Source organism: Peromyscus maniculatus, chromosome 1, assembly GCF_049852395.1.
Source record: "Peromyscus maniculatus bairdii isolate BWxNUB_F1_BW_parent chromosome 1, HU_Pman_BW_mat_3.1, whole genome shotgun sequence".
Classification (NCBI taxonomy): Eukaryota; Metazoa; Chordata; class Mammalia; order Rodentia; family Cricetidae; genus Peromyscus; species Peromyscus maniculatus.
The window spans coordinates 142,517,691-142,538,254 of NC_134852.1; the positions used below are offsets into that span (position 1 = coordinate 142,517,691).

At 45.6% G+C, this 20,564-nt stretch overlaps 1 protein-coding gene across 2 annotated transcripts in view; it reads right to left on the reverse strand.

The window, feature by feature from the left end:
* Positions 1-20,564, reverse strand: part of Cpxm2 (carboxypeptidase X, M14 family member 2) — a 121,048-nt gene that overhangs the window by 62,005 nt on the left and 38,479 nt on the right. For both annotated transcript variants that reach the window (XM_006976958.3, XM_076553918.1), the window contains one exon: positions 11,271-11,410. In XM_006976958.3, coding sequence (XP_006977020.1) covers positions 11,271-11,410 — 140 coding nt within the window. The remainder of the gene's footprint in view (positions 1-11,270; positions 11,411-20,564) is intronic.

Sequence of the window (20,564 nt, forward strand, 5' to 3'; positions counted from 1 at the left end):
AAACAAGGAAAGGCCTTTGTGGATGCTAGAGAATGGAGATGCAGGTTGATGCTGCCCTAGCTGGATGCATGACCAGCTCCGCCCACAGCTGGGGGTTCCACCACGGCACAGCCTGCAGCAGACAGCAAACCACTGGAACTGGGATGGCCACTGAAGGACCTCTGCTGACCTCAGGCCCTCCGAACTGTAGCACTGTTAGTTTTCTATTGGTGCTGCAAAGCTACTGGTTTAAATAACGGGAGTATCTGCCCATGGTTTTGGAGGCCAGAAGTCTTAAAGTCAAGGTGTCAGTGGGGCTGACTTCCTTTTGTAGCCTCAGAGGGAAGGTCTGTGTCCTTGCTAACCCACCTCCAGGCTTGCCCATAGCCCTATCCTCTGTATCTTAGGTCGGCAGCAGGGACTTCTTTACCAGGCTTTGGTTTTGGCTTCTGCTTACCTGCTGGCTGCACACAGATCCCACCAGCAATGATACTGGCTGCACTCAGACAACCCAGGGCAGTGCCCCATGTTAAGTAGAGCTGACTGGCAACCTCATTCCCACCTGGCACTGTCTTTCCTCTTTGTCCTGGAAACTTGCTTAGTCACAGGCTCCATGGTTCAGGAGATGGATGGATTGGAGGAGGGGTATTACCTGTGAACCAATTTCCCTTCCTCTGTAAAACTTGTATCTTACAATCTAATTAATATAAAGCCAATTATATTAACGTGGCACAGCAAAGGGTGAGTTCCGTCACCCTATTATCTCTTCCTTCTAATTTTAAAATAGATTAAATAATGGCCCCTTTGGGGCAAGGTTTCTGGCCCTGCCTCAGAACCTCTCAGTGAAGGATATGGCTCAGTCCCTCTGTCTGCACTACAAGCCTCATGACGCAAGAGCAAAGGGGGACACCAGTGGGAAGATGAGAGGCAGAGGAAGCAGGAAAAAGAAGGTAAGCATCCCCTTAAGAGGCAGACAGGTTAGGCCAGCTCCTCTGGTTTTCTACACCCCAGTCTTCTCATCCATGGAAGGAGCCACTGGGCACCACATGAGGGGGCACAGGCAAAGTGCTCACCAGTACCCACTTAGGTGCCCACACACCTTTATTTAAAGAAATTCTGAAACTGTCAAATGCATCCATCCCCAGCCAAAGGCAGACATAGGACAAACTGTCAGATGCAACTTCTTTGCTACCCACTGCATCTCTCCTAGGTGCTGGGATACTGGAGGAGCTGGCTGGCTCTGGGTGGATGGGGAAGGGACTCAGAGGCAGAGCAGGTAAGAAGAGGCCACTGTATCAAGAGCAGCACCAGCTTGTGAGGTCTCTGCCACATGTTGGGTGTGTGGTTTTGTTCCCTGCCACACTGTATGGATCACACAGCTAGCTGAGCAAAGTGCGTGGTCTGAGAGAGAGAGATGGGTGGAGCTGCTGGACCAGGAAGAGGACCCTCTGTAAGTGGGATGGAGAGAGAGTGGTGGGTGGAGCTGCTGGACCAGGAGGAGGACCCTCTGTAAGTGGGACGGAGCTCTAAGAAAGCAACAGCAACAGCGGGCTGCTTACTGTGTGCCAGGGGTGACCTCACCTGCTTGCTTCTTCATTTCTCACACCAGCCTAAGTGCTGTACATGATTACCACATTATTACCAGCACAGAAATGTGCCCAAGGACATGCAGCCCAAGGACTGCCAGTCTCACTCTGAAATCTGGCATAGATCTGTGCCCACAAGCTTTCCAATGCTATGATAAGAAAGAATGTGTGTAAGGAGCAGGGATTTATTTTGACTTATGGTTCCAGAGGGGTCAGTCTATGCTTGCTTGGTTCTGTTGTTTCTGGGCCTGTGATAATGCAGAGCATCCTAGCTGAGAGGGTGTCATGGAGCAGAACTTCTCATGTCCTGAGAGATCCAAAGGAGGGTTGGGTGCAGGGACAAAGTACAACTCCTAGGAACACATATCCAAGGACTCCCTATCATCTCCCAAGTTATCACCCATCAATGGACTAATCCATTGATGAGGTCAAAGCCCTCATGAACCAATCACTTCCCAAAGTCCCTGCTTCTGAACATACCGCTGTATTGGAAAACAAGCCTGTAATGCCTGAGCCTTTGGTGGTCATTTCTAATTCAAGTCAGGACAACAGCAAAAGGCCAAAGCTTCTTTCCAAGTGGGTGCAACCTGTCTCCACTCAGAGGCTTTACACCCTGTGTTAGACATGCATTGACCGACCCTGTCTAGCCTCTGGAGAAGAGAGGGATGAGAGAGGCCAGTGGCAGAGACCCACCCTGGACCCAGCACTGGAGATTCCAGGGCAAAGGAGCCTGCTGTACCTCAGGAGCGACATCAGTGCAGCACTAAACACAGGAGTGGGTGGGCAAAGGAAGTCAAGTGAGGACATAGAAGAAAGGAGTTGCCAGCTCCTAGCGTTTGCCAAGGAGATGTTGCTGTTGATGTTATTTTCAAACTGTGGAAAAGAAGGCAAAGTGGTCTCGTTCTTCCAGCAGAGAGAACATCGAGTGCACAGACCCTGAGGCTGCAGCATGCTTGCTGTATCTGTGGAGCAAAAAAGGGAACTTCTGGTCCAGGAGTAGAGTGAGAACAGTAAGGTAAGAACAGGCGTGCAGTGGGAGCTAGTCCAACAGGGCCTTGTGGGACAGAGCATCACTCACCAGATGTGATCATTAACATTGATCATCAACTTGACAGAATCCAGAATCACCTAGGAGACAAGGCTCTGTGATCCCTCTGAGGGGTTATCTAGATCAGGTAAACTGAGGTGGGAGGGGCCATTCTACATGTGGGTGGCACCATTCCACGGCCTGGGATCTGAAACCGCATAGATAAGACTGCACATGCTCCCATTGCTGTCTCCTGCCACCATGATGAACCGTATCCTTGAGCCAAGGACCAATCCCTTCTGAGGTTGCTCCTGTTGGGTATTTTGCCACAGCAATAATACAAGGATCTAATGCAACAAGGAGGGAGGCCTGCTGCAAAGAGGTCTTTCCCACCAAAAACCGAACGTGAGAAAAGTCAGGGTCCCAGCCATCACCCAGAAGGTTTTCCACCCAGGCCCAAAGACTCTTGAGAAAGGCAGGGTGAAGCTCCCATCCCAGAAGCCAGCTCTACAGTTGTTCTGCTTCAGACATGTCACCAACTGAGAGCTCACTCCTCAGTCACTGACACCCAGAAACCCAAGTAGGAGGCGTGGGAGGCATTTGAGAAATCTCTGTTTGGTTTTAAACAGCTACCTCTGCATAGGTAAAATAGAGCATAGGATGAAAAAAAAAAGACACTGCCTCGCCTTGAACTTGAACTTGAACTTGAACTTGACAGTGTTTTCATTAAAACCCTTTGAGATCATGCCAAACTCTCCTGCTCAGAAGCTGACAGTTCTCCAAGAAGTTAGAAAGGAGTGTGGAAATCCTCTTCCCAGTAGCACACGGGAGCCTGACATCTCATTTCCCCATTAAGCAAGGGCAAGACACAGCATGATATGTTCTGAAAACACACTGCTCTCCCTCCCTCCTGAAAAGACAGAGGATGATTGATGAAGCCTCCCACATTCTCCCCTTCTGGGGCCTCCAGGCTCCCTTCCCCCTTCTGGAGTGCAGGGCCCTAATGTCTCCTCCCTCGGAGCCCTGGCAAACTGCTCTGTGGGTTCCAGACTCCAGACCCACTGAGTAGGGGTAAGGTGACCGTGATGAAGGATGGGTCCCCAGGAGTGCAGAAAGCCAGGTACTATTGGAGGGAGCTGAACACACTACTTTGGAAATAAGACCCTGAGCAGGTGTTGGGGTTTCAGGTCTCGCTACCCTCACTGAGCCAGCCTCATCCAGTCATTCTTCAACTACTCTGTACCTCCCACCTTCACTTTTGCTTCTGCTGTGACCATACTGTCCTTTATCTGTCCCCTCAACTCTCCTGGTCCATCTCACCCTGAACACCGTTTGGCAGCAGGGAACATGGAAGTCACCAGCTCTGCAGCCTCAAGAGCCCCAGACTTATTCCCCCATCCTGTCCTTATGCTCACTCCCTAAGCCTCTGGTCCTTGGCACTGTTGTCCCCAGACAAGCCTCCATCACTTCTTAAGCCTGACATCCCCCAGGACCTCTTGAACCTGACCTCTGACTTTAACCCATGTACCACTAGCACTGGACCGCAATTTGCACCTCATTCCTCCGAGCACAGTGTGTGTGCTAGCAGCACCCCAGTGCCCTTGAACTCCTGTAGCACTACGGCCATCAACACCACCATTCTCTGCACACAAACCACTGAGATAGCCCAAGGGATAATGAGAAGTCGGTGTGTTCCCATAGTCACTGAGCCCTATCAGCCTGGATGGAGAGACTCCCTAGGCTTTTGCCCAATATTGATCTTGCATTTTCTTAATTTCTGTCCATAAGCCCGTCACACACTCTGTTGAGAACCCTTCTCCAAAACTGTAAAGCCAGTTGCTCCCACACCTGGACCATCTCAGGGGAATAGGACACCCTCCTTCTTTTCAGGGTGATCCCACCACCTCTTGTCAGCCTCACAGCATCTCAGAGCACCTTGTGCACCTGTGTAGCTGTCTATCACAAACTCCACTCACTTCAAGGCCAAAATGTGACCAGGAAGGAAATAATAACTTGTCTTTCTGATCCTACCTTCCTTGTGACTTGGGTACTTTACCCTTCTCAAAGAAACTAGTCCCCTAAAACTCTGCTAAGACATTCCACACCAAATGCCATGCTAACTTCTTGAGGCTGGGCACAACCCTGCCAAATCATTGTGTCCTTGGGCACAAAGCCTGACTTTTGGCTAGGGTTCTATTTATCTTACTAATCACTTTGACTACTTGTTCCAAGTTCAGCCAACTGGTCAACTTTCCTTAGTTTCCTTCATCCCCTCCCTACAACATCTTACAAACACAAACCCAGTGCTCAAATTACTGCCTTACTTTAAAAACAGATGGTTTTCTCCATTAAACAGTTGAAGTGCAAAACATTTGGTTTTAAAAAATTATCTACATTTCTTCCAAGTCCTTAGAAGCACTGACTCACCTCAAGCAGAGTAATTAACTTTTCAATCATCATGCTGGTTATAATTGCAACACTCAGATGTCTAATATACTTTCTGTCATTAGGGAAATGAAAGATTGGTTTTATTGGGGCACTAACATTCCACCGAATGGCAATGCAGTGAGGAGTGATAATTTATATTGCTGAAAAATATAAATTACTGAAAAATCATTACAACAATTATATTTTATAACTTCCAGCGAGCTCAAATTAGTTGAAAGAATTATTACAACTGAAATCGTAGACTCTGTCATCAGCTTGAATGTGAATTGGTGGGGGGATGTGGTAGCTATGCCTCAGGACCTCAGGGTATCATCCGCATTCCTGCACAGGTCCAATGGGAGCTCCACCCACCTCAAGTCAGTATGATCTCTGCTCACTCTTGAAGCCCCTATAGCATACTGGCTTCTCCTACTGGGCTACTCCCTGGAGGCAGAAGCAAGTCTTGCTTACATTTACAACCTTATGCTTTGTACAGAGCACTCATTAAGTGCCATATGAATTAATTAATAAATACATAGAGAATGCCAGAAACAAATGATATTGCAGATGTTCATTTTAAAGTACCAGCTATGGCAATCTTATAAAAGAAATGCATTTTTAAAAGTCTTTCCCTACTATTTAAATAATTATTTTATTTTTATTAGCATACAAAGAATTGGGTTTCATCATAGCATTCTTTAAACACATGTGCTCTTCCCACATCCATCATAATATTCTGAAATACACATTTGTAAGGTGCTTTCTCCTTTTAACACATAGCAAGAAGCTGGTTTTCTGTTTGTTTGCTTGGTTGGTCAGTTGGTTGGTTGGTTTTGCTTTTTCCTGTTTTTGAGACAGGTATCATGTAGCCCAGGCTGGCTCAACTTACTGTGTAGTTCAAAACAACCTTAGGCTGCAGATTCTCTTGTCTCCACTTTCTGAGTGCTAGGATTAGAGGTGTGCCCCACCACATTCAGTTTTTACACACTGCTGGGGATCCAACCCGGAGCCTCCTTCATGCTAGGCAAGCATGCTGCCAAGTGAACCGTATCCCCAAGTGTAAAAGGCTATTTTACACAGCAACATCTGCTTGGCAAACACTAAGAGCTGGCAACCTCTTTTTCTCTGGGTCTAGAATCTTGCCCACCCACGTGCAGTCCCCTTTCACTCTTGATTGCAAAAGGCCAACTCTGTCCCCAGCCCTAGCTTTGCTCCTTTGGTCTGACCCCCATGTCTGCCTGGGCCCTTCCGAAGAACATGTGGCCAGCACAGGACATGTCAAGCAGCCAGGGTGTCTCATACAGAGACATTTGAGGAATCTGTCCAATGGGAGGTTCTGTGACAGGGAGAATGGAGGGCTGGGCAGGCAATGTTCCTCCCCCTTGAACCATACAATGTGGTCTCCCTGCCTACCATTTCCAAATGCTTCCAATAAATGTTGCAATCAAGAGAAGGACTCATGACTAAAAATAAAAGTAGAAATACACTGTTCTAGATAAACCCAGAGAATGGGAGAAGGGAAAATCGTATCTACTAAGCACTTACCATGTGCTAAGTTTTAAGTATCCTAATATTATTGTTTATAACCCCCAGTGTACATGTGCATGTGCGTGCGCATACACACACACACACACACACACACACACACACACACACACACACACCTGTATAAGATAGAAAACCAACCCATTTTAGAGGATAGAAAACTGAGGTCCAAAGAAGGGAGTCTCCATAACCAGCAGGAGCTAAGAAGCATACCATAATTTTAGGGGAGGAACCATCCATCTCTAGAAGTCTGCCATTTCCCAACCTTCTCTCTCCTGATTCCCTCTCCTTCTCCTCGTTCTGTTTTAAGCCTTCTCTCAGTCATTTGCAATCACAGATCAATTAACTCATTACCAGTCAAGGTGAATGAACCTTTGTTGATTTAATGATATTCATTTAATAGGGAGTCATTTATTGGGCATCAGATAGGTAGGTGTCTAGTTCTAGGCAGGTTCCCCAAATATCAGAGCATGGCCCCTATGAACAAGATTCTCAGTAACTGTTGAAAAGACAGAAACCTAAAATATGTCTGTACCAGAAACAATATGGGCCAGGAATCAGAGGTAAGGGATGGGTACTGTCATCCTACAGTACTACAAGTATTTAAGATGTCTAATGTAGACATTTTTTTAAACCACAATGCAACAGTTCCTATTGCCTTCAGCATTATCCATGCATTGGAGAAGGGAAAAGCTCAGATACCAGAGCAGGTCACCCTTCCAGTTCCTGCTTGGCCCTCAGTGGAGACAGGACTATTCCAGGAGGTAAGGTACACAGAGCTCATCAGATTTCTTCATTTCATTATCCCTGAGCAATAATTTGACTTGAAATACATTTAGACATTAAGGAAAATCTGACTCTTAGGAGTAATTCTACCATTTTCCTCCCCCACTTACATGCCCCTGTCCTTGGCTACAGAGAGATATTGTTCCACTGTGATTTCCTGCTCATCCCCACCTCCCCTGTGTTTGTAGTTAAAATGAAATGGGATCTCAGTACTTACCTCACTCTCACTTTGTAATCCCATAATAACCCACCGACTTCATCTCTAGTGACAGTGGCCAGACGGGTTAATAGTCAGGCATGGTCATCAATACCCCTGCTCTCATTCCTTATCGATTACCTCACACCAGTCTTTTCTTGCCCACTTTCTACTTTCCCTTGAGCAACTCCACTTCCAAGCCCTCCTCCTCCAAAGCCTTTCAGAATCTAAGCAGTAAAAATAACTGTCATGTGATAATATGCCATTAAGAAGGGCAAAGGCATAGCACAGAGCAAACATTGGCATGTATGATTATATGCAAATGTCACTGAAAAGCAAAGGAAGTTGAGTGTAATCTTCAAAATAGCAAAAAAAAAAGTTGTCAAACTATGTGAATTATCCCAGATCTGAAAATGAGATATTTATAATTTTATAAATAATATTGAATTGAATAATACTGAATACTGAATACTGAATAATATAATAATTCAAATAAGAGAAAAGGCACAAAAGTCTTCTCTTGTTATGAAAAAGGTAGCAAGAAATTGGGACAGTGTTGTGAGGCATGGCTGAGTAAATCACAGGCCATTAAAAATAATCACTATGAAATCTGAGTCACAGTATGAAAATGTTATGGATATATTAAGTCAAAAATAACATAATTGGATAATCAGTATATTTTAAAAAGTCTGTGGGATCATGGGTAATGTTTTAAGACACTATTAGATGTTACAATGTTGTCTTTATCCTAAAAAAGAAATACGCAGGAAAGCAGGAGATGAGTCACTGCCAGACAATTGTCTCCATACAAGAGTATGATCATTGTTGATTTAATGTTGTTCATTTATTAGGGAGTCATTTGTTGAGTGTCGAACAGGTGCCTGTTTTAAATAGGTTCCCCAAATGCCAGGGCATGACCTCTATCAGCAAGGGTCTTGGTAACTGTTGAGGAGAAAGACAAAAACCCACAAAAGAGAACCTGAAATCTGTCTGTACTAGAAACTATACAGGGCCAGGAACCATGTCAGGTGGCTAACTATGAATACAGGTGTGAAGTCTTGTCCCGGTTTAGTTATTAAGGTTGATCACTTCCAAAATTAAAATTAATCTCTAGGATGGTTAGTGTCAATTGTCAATTTGACATGGTCTAGAAACATTTGGGAGATGGGTCTTTGGGCATGCTTCTGGAGGGGTGGGGGATCTTGGCTGTGTTAATTAAGTGGGAAGAGCCTACTGTGGGTGGCATCATTCCCTAGTTGGGATCCTAGACTGTGTAAGTGAGGAAAGAGAGCTGAGCAGCAGCAGGCATTCCTCACTCTTTGCTTCCTGACTGGGAATACAATGTAATCACCCAGTATCCACCAGGAGCAACCTTAAAGTCTCAGGGAAGTTCCTTGGCTATCCTTGGAAACTCAACCACTTCAGAAACCACCAAAACCACGTACATGGCTATTATAAAGACGCACAAATGTGACTCTCTCTTGAGAAGCTCACACCCAACACTTGGGCGTGTCTTATCCTTTCCCTGACTGCCCCTCTCTAACTCTGAGTGCCCCGTGGTAAGTAAGCCTTATTGACATCTCTTTCTAATAAACTCCGATTCTACTTCACAGAGACTCCTGAAATCTTTTTCTGCAGCCAAGTCACGAATCCTGTCTTCACCAGAGTAAAAGTCTCTGGAAAAAACCCTTCAGGCTACTCTAGGCAGCAGCGTGGAGCTGTCTCTCCGGCCCTTGCCCTGCTGACACCGATAGTCTTGTCAGCAAGCCATACTCTGATTTTACATGATTGGTGAATCTGAAAGATGCCAAGAACTGGAACTTTGGATTTGCAGCACTGTGAAGGGAGGAAGGGATCTTAATGGAGTCACACAAGCAGCTGTCCAGTGTTGAAACAAGGGACCTTTACACCCTTGACTTCTCAGTGTAGGGAAGTAGAGAGGAACCTGAAGACTTCTCATTTAAATTCAGAAATCACTGGTGTTCTGTTGGCCACACTGAGACCTGCTGAGGCCCTATTTCTGCGGGTGCAGGACCCATGGTCAGAGCCATTCATCTTCATAAGCACCCTGAGGTAGGAAGGGTGGAGTTTCCATATGTACATGCCTCTGTGTATATGTGTATGCATGTGTGAGTGTGTGTGTGTGTGTTTGATGCTTATGGATGTTACAGTATTGTATTTATAATAAGATAAAATACATACAGTTTTCACAAACTGTGCACGCCACAGGGTTTCTCCTGCTGTCTTGGTAAGTGTGCAGCCCTGAGGCTCTGAGGCCACCTGCCCTGACTTGCCATCTTCACCACCATCCGTGTGTCATCATTCTGAACTTTAGCTCTTTGCTTACAAATATTAACGCCCCTCACCCTTCCTCCCAGTCTCCAACAATCACCATCCTATTTGCCATCTCTATGCATCTGGTTACTCCAGGCCTTGTGTGAGCAGAATCAGCTGGTATCTGTCCTTTTAAGTTATTTCTTATTGCATTTATCATCATGCCCCCAAGGTTCATTCACATACAGCATGTGCCAGAATTCCCTTTCTCTTCAAGCAGAATAGCGTTCCATAGTAGAAAGACCCAGTAAGATAGATGTTCCCTTCTGTTCTGTTCTGTTCTCTTCTCTTCTGCTCTGTTTTGTTTTGTTTAGAGTCAGGGTCTCATGCAGCCCAACTTGGCCTTGAACCCTAGACATCTGTGGTGGTTTGAATGAGAATGCCCCCCCCGTAGGCTCTGGTATGTGAACACTTAGTCCCCGGTAGGTGGTGCTGTTGGTGGAGGTCTAGAAGACACGGCCTTGCTGGAGCAAGTGCAGCACCAGGCACTGGGGCTGCGGTTTCAAAGCCTCCTACCATCCCCACTTCACTCTCTCTGCTTTCTGCTGTGCTTCAAGACAGGCGCTCTCAGCTTGATGGTCCAGTTGCCACGCCTCCTGTCTCCCAGCCATGATGGGCCCCTTTCCCTCTGGAATCGGAAGCCCAAATAAACCCTTTCTTCTGAAGGTTGACTTGGTCCTGTGTTCTATCACAGCAGCAGAAAGGTAACTAACACAGGCGCTAAAGCTGGCCTTGAACTGATCTTCCTGCCTGTACCTCCCAGCTGTTGAGCTTGCAAGGAGTACATTATTTCTCCCAGCTTTATTCAGTGCCGTGGATGGAACACAGGGATCCATGCATGATAAGCACACTCTACCATCGGAGCTACCTCCCTATCCAAGATGGACGGTTTTAAGAGGTTACATTGCTGTCTCTCGGGGTCACTGCCAGACCATCCTTGTTACTACCACAACTCTAATCCCAAGCTCAAGTCTGAGAAATGGTCTCATCCCCAGGTCTCAGGCTGGTTCATCCCTTACTTATAACACAATCTCAAGTGGCCATTTGTTTGGGAACCTGCCAAGGCTTTTAGTCTTTCTCCCAAAGTCGGGATGGTTCTTGTTCTCTCCTCCCAAGACCATGTGCTCATTGTTTGCTGAGTTTAACCCACTTGTCCAGATACCAATATCTTGTCAGGATCCAAGCTAATAGACACCTGCCTCAGGGGCTTATCTACGGCTATACCTTTGTCCACTCCATCCTCCCATTTCAGTGGACCCTGCACAGGGGAGGCAGACTTTCAGCCTTGACCCACCTTCCAGTCACCCTTCATCAGATACTGCTCTACAGTTTCCCTTCAAGCAATAGGTGGAAGACAGAGCCTGGCAGACACAGGTCCAGACCCACTTACAGCCAGAGAGAGTTCCTTCCTTGGGTGATGACCCCCGTGAACCTGGTCAGGCGTCGGGCATCCACTTCAATCCACTGATGGAGGTCGTTCCTGCCGGCACACCAAGCCCCATCATAGAAGTCGTTTTCGTTAATGCCTGCCTGGAAAGAAGAGAGGGGAGTTCAGAAAGATCTTGGGTTGAAGATGATGAAGACAGATCTTTTCTTGGGACTGAGGAAGAAGAGAGGACAGGAGAAGGGCACGAGGGAGAAAAAGAAGAAAAAGCATTGCACCATCAACTCCGTATTCTAAACCACGGGCGGAGTTGCCAAGTATTAACAAGTTGGGAATATCTCAGTACAGCATGTCTTCTCCTTGGCCAGTGTGAAAGACTAAATTTAATGAGCTCCTCCTATTCATTATCCATTCAACACTCAAAACCCCATCTCCTAGGTATCCACCATGGTGGTGGGCAACATTGATTGTCAGATTGACGAGATCCAGAATCCACTACTAGACAAAATCCTGGGCGTGTCTGTGAGGGAGTTTCTAGATTGGGTTAACTGGGATCGGAAGATTCACCCTGAATGTGGGTGGTGCCATTTCTGGGCTAGGGTCCCAGACGGAATGAAAGGAAAAAGTACGGGACACCAGCATTCCTCACTCTCTCCTTCCTGGATGTGGACACAAAGCAACCCACTGCCTCACACGCCGGATGCCATGCCTTCCCACCTGGACGGACTGAACCCTCAAACCGCGGGACAAGATAGACTCTTTCTTCCGGAAGTTGCTTTTGTCAGGTATTTTGTCCCAGCAATGAGCAGAGCAGCTCATTTACCCACCCACACACCAGGTGCTGGGGAACCTCACCACCCAGGCAGCGAGAAATAGACAGCTACAAGAAATGGAGCGCCAGGAGGCAGGTGCTATTCAGGGACTCTGAGCAAACTGCCATGGGAGCATTTAAGGACAGTTCAGCTGAGTCCCCGAGATCATCCAGAGAATCCCCAAAGACAAGAGCAGCATGGAGCTGGCCCCAGAGTGTAAGCACTGACAAGTGAGTACCTATCCATGACTGTTTAACCTGTTTGATGTGTCCGCTGTTACGCACTAGTATGGATAAAACATTTTGTATTTGCATTTCCAAGGTAGTTCAAATTTCTGCTCTGAAATTATCCCTACACTCTCACCATTTAAAGAGATAATCCCTTGACATAATTTTTTAAAAAAATAATTAAGGATATTTAAGTCAAGTGAAGCCTTCCAGTTTACTAAGACTGAGTCTGTATGAATTCTGTTTTATTTTTCTGTGATTTTTCTATGATTATAGCCAGCTAAAAGAAAGCATGAATCTTAGAATGACAGGTCATCTTGGGCTGAAGAGACAGCTCAGTGGTTAAAAGCACCAGCTACTCTTGCAGAGGACCAGAATTGGGTTTCCACAGCCCTTGTCAGACAGCTCGTAACTGCCTGTAACTCCAGCTCCAAAGGATCTGATGCCTTCTTCTGGTTTCCACAGGCACCTATACCCATGTGCACATTGCCTATACACACACACACACACACACACACACACACACACACACACACACAAATGGATCTTTTAAAGAAAATAATAGGTCAGTTCATCATCTCTATCTCTCCCATCCTCTTTATCTTTGAGTACCTTTTAGTGAACTTTTAGGAACAGCCTGGCTTCTCATGAGCAGCAGAAGGTGAAGTCCAGGGTATAGCTATGCACACAACTGGGCCCCGAGTCCCATTCACAGAACTCTACACCAGTCACCACATGAGCTAACAGGTTGTCTTAATTAGGTTTCTTTTGCTACAATAAAACACCATCACCAAAAGCAACTCAGGCAGAAAGGGGTTTATTTCAGCTTACAACTCTCAGATCACACTCCATCACTGAGAGAAGTCACGGCAGGAACCTGGAGGCAGGAACTGAAGCAGAGACCATGGAGGAGTGCTGCTTACTGGCTTGCTCCTCATGGCTTGCTCAACCCAATTGCTTATACCACTCACTCTCACCTTCCCATGGTTGGCATCACCCTCTGTAGGCTGGGCCTTCCACATCAGTCATTAATCAAGAAAATGCCCTACAGACTTGCCTACGGGCCAATCTTATGGAGGTATTTTCTCCATTAGGATTTCCTATTCCCGGATATGTCTAGGTTTGTGACAAACTGACAAAAGCCAACCATCACAGCAGTCTCTTATCAGGACCAAAATTGGCCCATGCATCCCTGGTGGGTCCTGACACCATCCTCAATGACCTTTGAGGCAAATGGTAGAATGCAGACAACACAACAAGCACTGCCATCTCAAGTGAAGGTGAGTCTCAGAACCTCCTAGTCAATATCCTCAGAAAGCAAGCTTTAAACCAAGATGGCATGGTGATATCTGTGAGGTGGGAGCTCTGTAGGCTCTGTCCCCTAAAATCATCAGAAAAAGCTTGCACTTCACTGTGTTTCCAACGGCTCCAGGTACTGATGTAGGTTAATCATTAAGAAACCTGGTGTCTGCTGCATAGCATCTCGGTTTCTAGCCCTGACAGACAGCAGGGAGGCGAGATGCCAGCCCTCGGGCTGTAATTATGCAGCCACTTCCTCTCTACAGTGGAAGGCAATTATCCTCCTAATGACAGAGATTTGCAGCACATTAATGACCTACAATGTCACAACTTCTGCCCTCTCAAGAAACTAGAACATGCACTTATGTTTGTGTTGTGGTTCCCCTGTTCTTGTAAAAGCACTGGAGACTGCCCTTTAGAGCTCCATTCACCTAGGAGCTGAAACCTTTCCCGAACCTCTGCAAAGTGGCAAGGATAAGAGGTGAAAGGCATGTGTACCTAATCCCCATGTACTAGAGCAGGCTGAAGGCTGAAGTTCACACATGGTACCACACAGATGCTGGCAGAGAGTGTGCTCCAAGGATGCACCATAGGCCTTGAGTCCCAGCTGACATCCCAGGATTTGCATGGATGCTCTGGGCCTTGGTTTTCAGGAATCTGTCAATGTGGGGGCCATCATCCTTTCTCCATCAATGCCTGTCACCAAGTGTGGGTTCAAATAATGAATGCTCACTCAGGACTGAGGCAATGATTCAGTTGGTAAAGTGTAAGGACCCAAGTTCCATCTCCAAAAGCCACGTAAAAGCTGGTCACAGTGTGTCTGTAACTCTAGTGCTTAGGGTAAAGGTAGAAATAGGCAGATTCCCTGGAAAACAATGGCCAGCCCATTCAGCCAATTAGTAAGTGCTGGGTTCAGTGAGAGACCCTGTCCAAAAGCATACAGTGGAGAGTAATAGAGGAAGACACCTGCACAGTTAACTACTAGCCTCTACACACACACACACACACACACACACACACACACACACACACACACACACCAGAACAAAACAGTGTTCCATAAATGTTAGTTGTCAGAGTTTTTAAAGCAGAAAAATTTTGGCTGGCTAGCACTGACAACAGGTAGACATGTGAGTGCTTTGTGAATTAGTCCACATTTTACAGGACCCTGGAAATTATGCCACTCTTCCAGTTCACTGCCGTCACGCTTTTATCCAACTTAAAACATCCAGGCAATGGCTATGAACTCAGAAGAAAGGAGATTGGTGATCTAAGGTTCTTTCTCAACAGACATCCACGCTACCCTTCTGAGGATAATGTGGCATTGTCTGGTGTCACTGGAGGTTGTTACATCTAGGGAAAAGGATGTCACTCAACACCTGCAATGCATAGAACATCTGCTACACAAAGAGCTGCCTGAATAAAACGAAGCCACAGGCTCTGGACTCTGCTCTAAGGTGAGGCCAATGAGCATTGAGGGTTGTGCTGGCTTGGATGCCCATGCTGTAGAATCCTAGAAGCCAGAGCTGTCAAAATGCCCTCCCCATCCTCCCAGCATCAGCTAACCAGGGCTGTCTAAATGCCCTGTGCCCCCCCCCACTCAGCATCAGCTGACCAGGGTGGTCTAAATGCCCTGCCCCCCCCACCAGCATCAGCTGACCAGGGCATGGAAATACAATGAAGGTTCCTGTCTTTACCAGCCCAGAGAAAAATACTGTTTCTGCTGCCAGTCTCAGTTCGTTCTAGGCACGGCAGCCAGTCAATTCAACAGATCAGGGGTGGGGGTGGGGGGGCACGGGGGTGGTTTCCGGCTGGTGGAGATGACTCACTGGGAAATTATAGCCATCTCTGCAAAAATCAATTAGGAACTTAAAAAGCAAGCATCCAGAGAGGTCACCAAATTATTCCACAGGGTAATAAACAGTATTAGTGAAATGCCTCTGAGAAACCAGAAAATGAGAACATCCATCCCTGTGTTTAGTGTTTAAGACACTAAGGAGAGCTGACTAGAGGGCTGAGGAGCAAAATCCACAAAATCCAAAAACCCAAGTTCAAATCCTAGGCCCCACATGGTGGAAAAAGAAAACTGATTCCTTCAAGTTGTCCACTGACTTATGCTTACCTCCCCATGCATTAACTAATATATGTAATTTTAGAAAGAAAACTAAAAATGAAGAAGTTAGGGAAATAATTGACACATTTGAGCAATTTATCAGTTAGAAGTTATTTAAATAAAAGATTTGATTCTTTCAAGGATAAGTGAATTTGAAAGAGACCATAAACACGATGTCATTCCACTATGACAGCAAATGCTACTGTGACAGCATTTCCAAGGCACTTAACAGACTCAGTTTTGTGAAGGTTAAATGTGGCTGGAGGTCCGTAACAAAGACACCACCTCACAGGATCCACTTAAGGAGTCAGATAATGCTTCTGCCTCAAGGGGCTGGGGCAAACATTTTGGGTTTCCTTTGTCCTTCCTTCAAAAACTCTCCAAACAAAACAACATACAAAACACAGCTTTAGTGTCTGGTAAAATTCAAAGACATTTGTGTTCCCTAGATCACAACGCATGAAGACAGACAGCGCCGGGGGCGGGAGTCCTTGGTGACTGGAGTCTTTGGTGACAGGAGACAGGGCTCACTGGCAGCGCCCCATGGAGAACCCAGCCCCAGACATGCTCAGGGGAGCACAGGTGTCTTGAAGGAGAGGTGGGCAGGACTGATGTGGGCATGAGGAACCCACATGGTTTTCCCCAACTACACAGGCAACTGGAAAATTGTTTCCATGGGGGGGAAAATGTCATGAAGCCTGGATATGCGGATCCCAGGGCCAGGAGGAAAAGTGTGACAGGTTTCAGGGAATGTCAGCACGCAGGGGAGTAAGACAGTCAACTCCTTTCTTCTCATCCTTGACAGCTGGACTTAGGACCTAACCAAAACCGCCACAGGTCTAACACGGAACAGAAAAGTGCTTTAGGAAACTGTAATGGATGTCTCGAGAAGGAGACCTCAATTGCATGATGCAAGAACAGGATACTTCCTGGAAGAAGTAATGAGCAAGAAGGCACTCTTGATGATGAAGAATGTAACTAAATTTTAGAAACAAAAGCTTAGAATGAGGAAGCTGAGGGAATCTCATAGGAAGTGAACAGGACACAAAAATAGAGAGTTGGAGGGGAAAAAATTAAAGCAGAGAAAGAAATCTAAAATAATTTTAGGGGGGGAAACCTACTGAATAAAAATTATAAGGTAATTTTCCAGATCTGAAAGGCTTCAGTGTCTAAAAACCTAAGAACACAATGAATAATCTAAAGCATGTCACCATCATACTTCATAACATCAGAGACAGAAGATGCCAGAAGCCACCAAAGAGGAAACAAGTGCGTAAAAAAGCAAAGAAAAGGATGGCTGCGGAGACAGGTCAGTCAATAAAGCACTTGTCAGGCAAGCAGTGTGACCTGAGCTCGAGCCACAGAACCCCACATAAAAAGCTGGGCAGGGTGGTGGGAGCTTGTAACCCCAGCTCTGCGGCGAACCCCACATAAAAAGCTGGGCAGGGTGGTGGGAGCTTGTAACCCCAGCTCTGTGGCGGCAGTGGGGACAGGTGGAGCCCTGGGCTCTTGGGCCAGCCAGTTTGGCTGAATCAGCAAGTTCCAGGTTCAGCGAGATACCCTGTCTCAAAATATAAGGTGGAGAGCAGAGGGGGAAACATCTGGTATCAACCTCTGGCTTCCACACACACATGCATGCACACACACATGCATGCACACACACATGCACGCGCACACACATGCACGCACGTACATGAACAAAAACAAAGAATACCGAGCAAAGATGCTGACAGAATCCTCAACAGCAGTATTTACAAAAATGAAGAGAATGTAACTTTAAAATGCTGAATCCTCTAAAGATTTCTCATCCTAGAATTTTAGCCTCCAATCAACAATCAATCCATTGTGATGAAATAATAAGCACATTTTTAGATTTATGAGTGTAAGAAAAAAATTATCACTCATTTTCAAGACAAAATTGTCTTAAGTTTAGGCTCAATGACAGATGAACAAAATACTCTGCACCCTGTTAACACCAGTTAGTTTAGCTGCCCCCACCCAAACTAGGAATTTAGCATAAAACATTATCAGTACAGCCAAGTTCCCCTAATGTTAGGTCTCACCATACACCTAAGAGCCTGCAAATGTGACAAGGTCATATACCTGAAAAGCTTTCAAATAAACAGGATGAAATAGATAAACCTGGGTACAATCTTTCAAGAAATAGACAAATGTAAGTGACAGGTGATTAAGATTGCACCCCAACCCATGACCCAGCCAATGAGGAAAAGGAGGACAAAACCTGCATTCAGGATCATAAAAAAGTCTTCTCTGAACTCAGTGCCCCTGCCATTCGATCTGGGTTGTCACTCGGTCTTGTAAAATAAACTTCCTCACATTTGCTACCCTGGATCTCCGGTGCTTGTTAGTATAAGTGTGTGTTGAGGGGGGAGGTCTTTGATCCTCACAATCCTCTCCCCCCAAATTTTATTACTCATGCACCATTTCCATGAAATTACTAGAGAGTGTTGTTAGACAAAAATTAGACTGCCATCACGGGTCTGGGAGAAAGGCGCTGAACACAACGGCCCATCAGAAAGCTGTGTTAGGAGAGTTACCAGCCCCTTGCTACAGACAGTGAGATGGGGTCCTTCAGTTCCAGAGCACAGAGGGAATTTCGGGCTATTACGGGTTTCCAGCATGGAAGAGAATTCTCAGAAAGATGAAGTCTCATGACAGTAGCTGTACAGATGTGTCGGTGGACCATCCAGGGCTCCTGAAAAGATGTCTATAGAAGCACAGAAAGCAAAAGCCAGCTGAAAATCACTCATAACCTCAGCTTTGTAGAAAAGCATGTTGAAGCCATTTCGCAGACTCGGCCTTGGTGCAAAGTGGAGGAGGGGCCTTTTCCATAATATAAGCAATTCTAGGAAAACAAGAGGTCAAGAAATTAATAAAATGAACTTTCATGGCCTGGAATTACCATATTTATCGGCTCAGTAGGAAGTAATACTTTAGGAGCCATAGAAAGGAAAATGTTTAATGTAGATCTACTAAAAACTTAAGACATGGGGTCAGCAAGATGGCTCAGCAGGCAAGAGCACTCGCTGAGCAAGCCTGCTAACCTGAATTTCATACCAGCAACCCATGGTAGAAGGAGAGAACCATCTTTCAGTAGTTGTCCTCTGACCTCCACATGTGAGCCAGTACACACACACACACATATATATATGCACCCTGCACATACACACACACACACAAACATAATAATATTTAAATAAAATTGAGACACCACTTTATTGAATGCATGAAGAGGGGGTGAGTAGGTGTTGATCATATTCATAAATACTAAGGAAGTAATACATGTGAGTGTACAGGAGGTCAGGCAGCGTCTAAAGGAAAAGAATAAGGGACAGTCTCATCTTCCATAGCCAGCATCCCAAAGGCACAGCCAAAGACTACAAATTAATACTTAGCAATATGTACATATTATTTGTTAGCACTTAAATTCCCCCAAGAACAATTAAAAGCCTTTGACAGTTGTTGCCCATCCCAAGTGCTGGTGGCAGTCAGGGGCGGGGTGAAGCTCTGGATTTACGGACGGACGCCGACTTCTATATTACTGTTGATGTTCTCTCAACATTGATTTCTGTATCTTGATTCTGAAACTGATCTTTAAAAATTCATGTTCAGTTTTAAAAGCACACAAAAGGTCCACAGAAGTTGGACCTTGAAAGAGGGAACGGCTCCTACGTTTTCTTTCATTTCCGGGGTCTCCAGAACACCTCTTACAGGCCAGGCATCATGTGAAGTGCTTTGCTTGGTGGCTTTTATGGAAAGTGACTCGCTCTTTGGGATTAAATCACAGAGCTGCATCTCCCACTATCCTCAGCCACCTCTGTGAGGAAACATCTGGAAGCAAATTTAAAAAGTCATAGCCAAATGACTGTAGCCATTTAGCGATTCTAAGATAACAGACTTACAGCTGCTATTCAGCAGGCATGGCCCAGGGCTATTTATCCACAAACACAGAGTAAAATAATAGTTACATTTTAAAGTAGTTTTGAGAGAGAAAACAAATGAAAAGAAATGGTGGCTGGCCAGGTTCCCAACAAGTTACTACCTTTAGTGATGGGGAAGGGATAGCCTGAGAGTGCTAGCAGGCCCTCCGATTAGGGGAGCTTAGTAGTTCTATAATGTGGAGTGACTGTCTATCTTCTATCAACCTCGGCAACAAACCCGAGACTACCTTGATAAACCCATAAAACTGTTCAGGTGCCCGAGGCTGGAGAGTTGGCTCAGCAGTTAAGAGCACTTGCTGTTCTTAATAGCCAGTTCCCAGAACCCATCTTCTTACAGGCTTGCAGAGCATTGGGGGACCCAATGCCCCCTTTTCTCCTCTGGGGTCACCTTTACACATGTAGCATACACAGAAACACAGATATAAAAACATAAAGGTAAATCTCAAAAAAAAAAAATAATAAACCAAAATCTTTTCAGTTGTCTATAAACAAAGCATTCTGCACAATCCAAACCTTGGTCTTTAAAGTCAGTTAGAAAAACGGGGCTCGCTGATTTTGAGGCCACTTTGAAAACTCAAAACCAGTGTTTGAATTATTCCCCTGCAGCAGTCAAGGAAGCCAGTGAACAGCCAGGGACTGAAACTGAAAATATAGAAAAAGAGAAATCTATTAAATGTACTATTAATATGTATTGTTTTTGAAAATGAGGAAAGATGTTAATTGAAAAAAATGAAAGAATGTTCACTTTCTAATTCAAGGCATCTAAAATCGCAGAACTGCTTTGGTCATTATAGCTGCATGTGCATGAAATAAGTTTAATTCTCAAAAAGAGCCGTCATCAAAACTAAATGAGCTCCCCGTGCCCCATCAAGGCAGCATAGCATGAT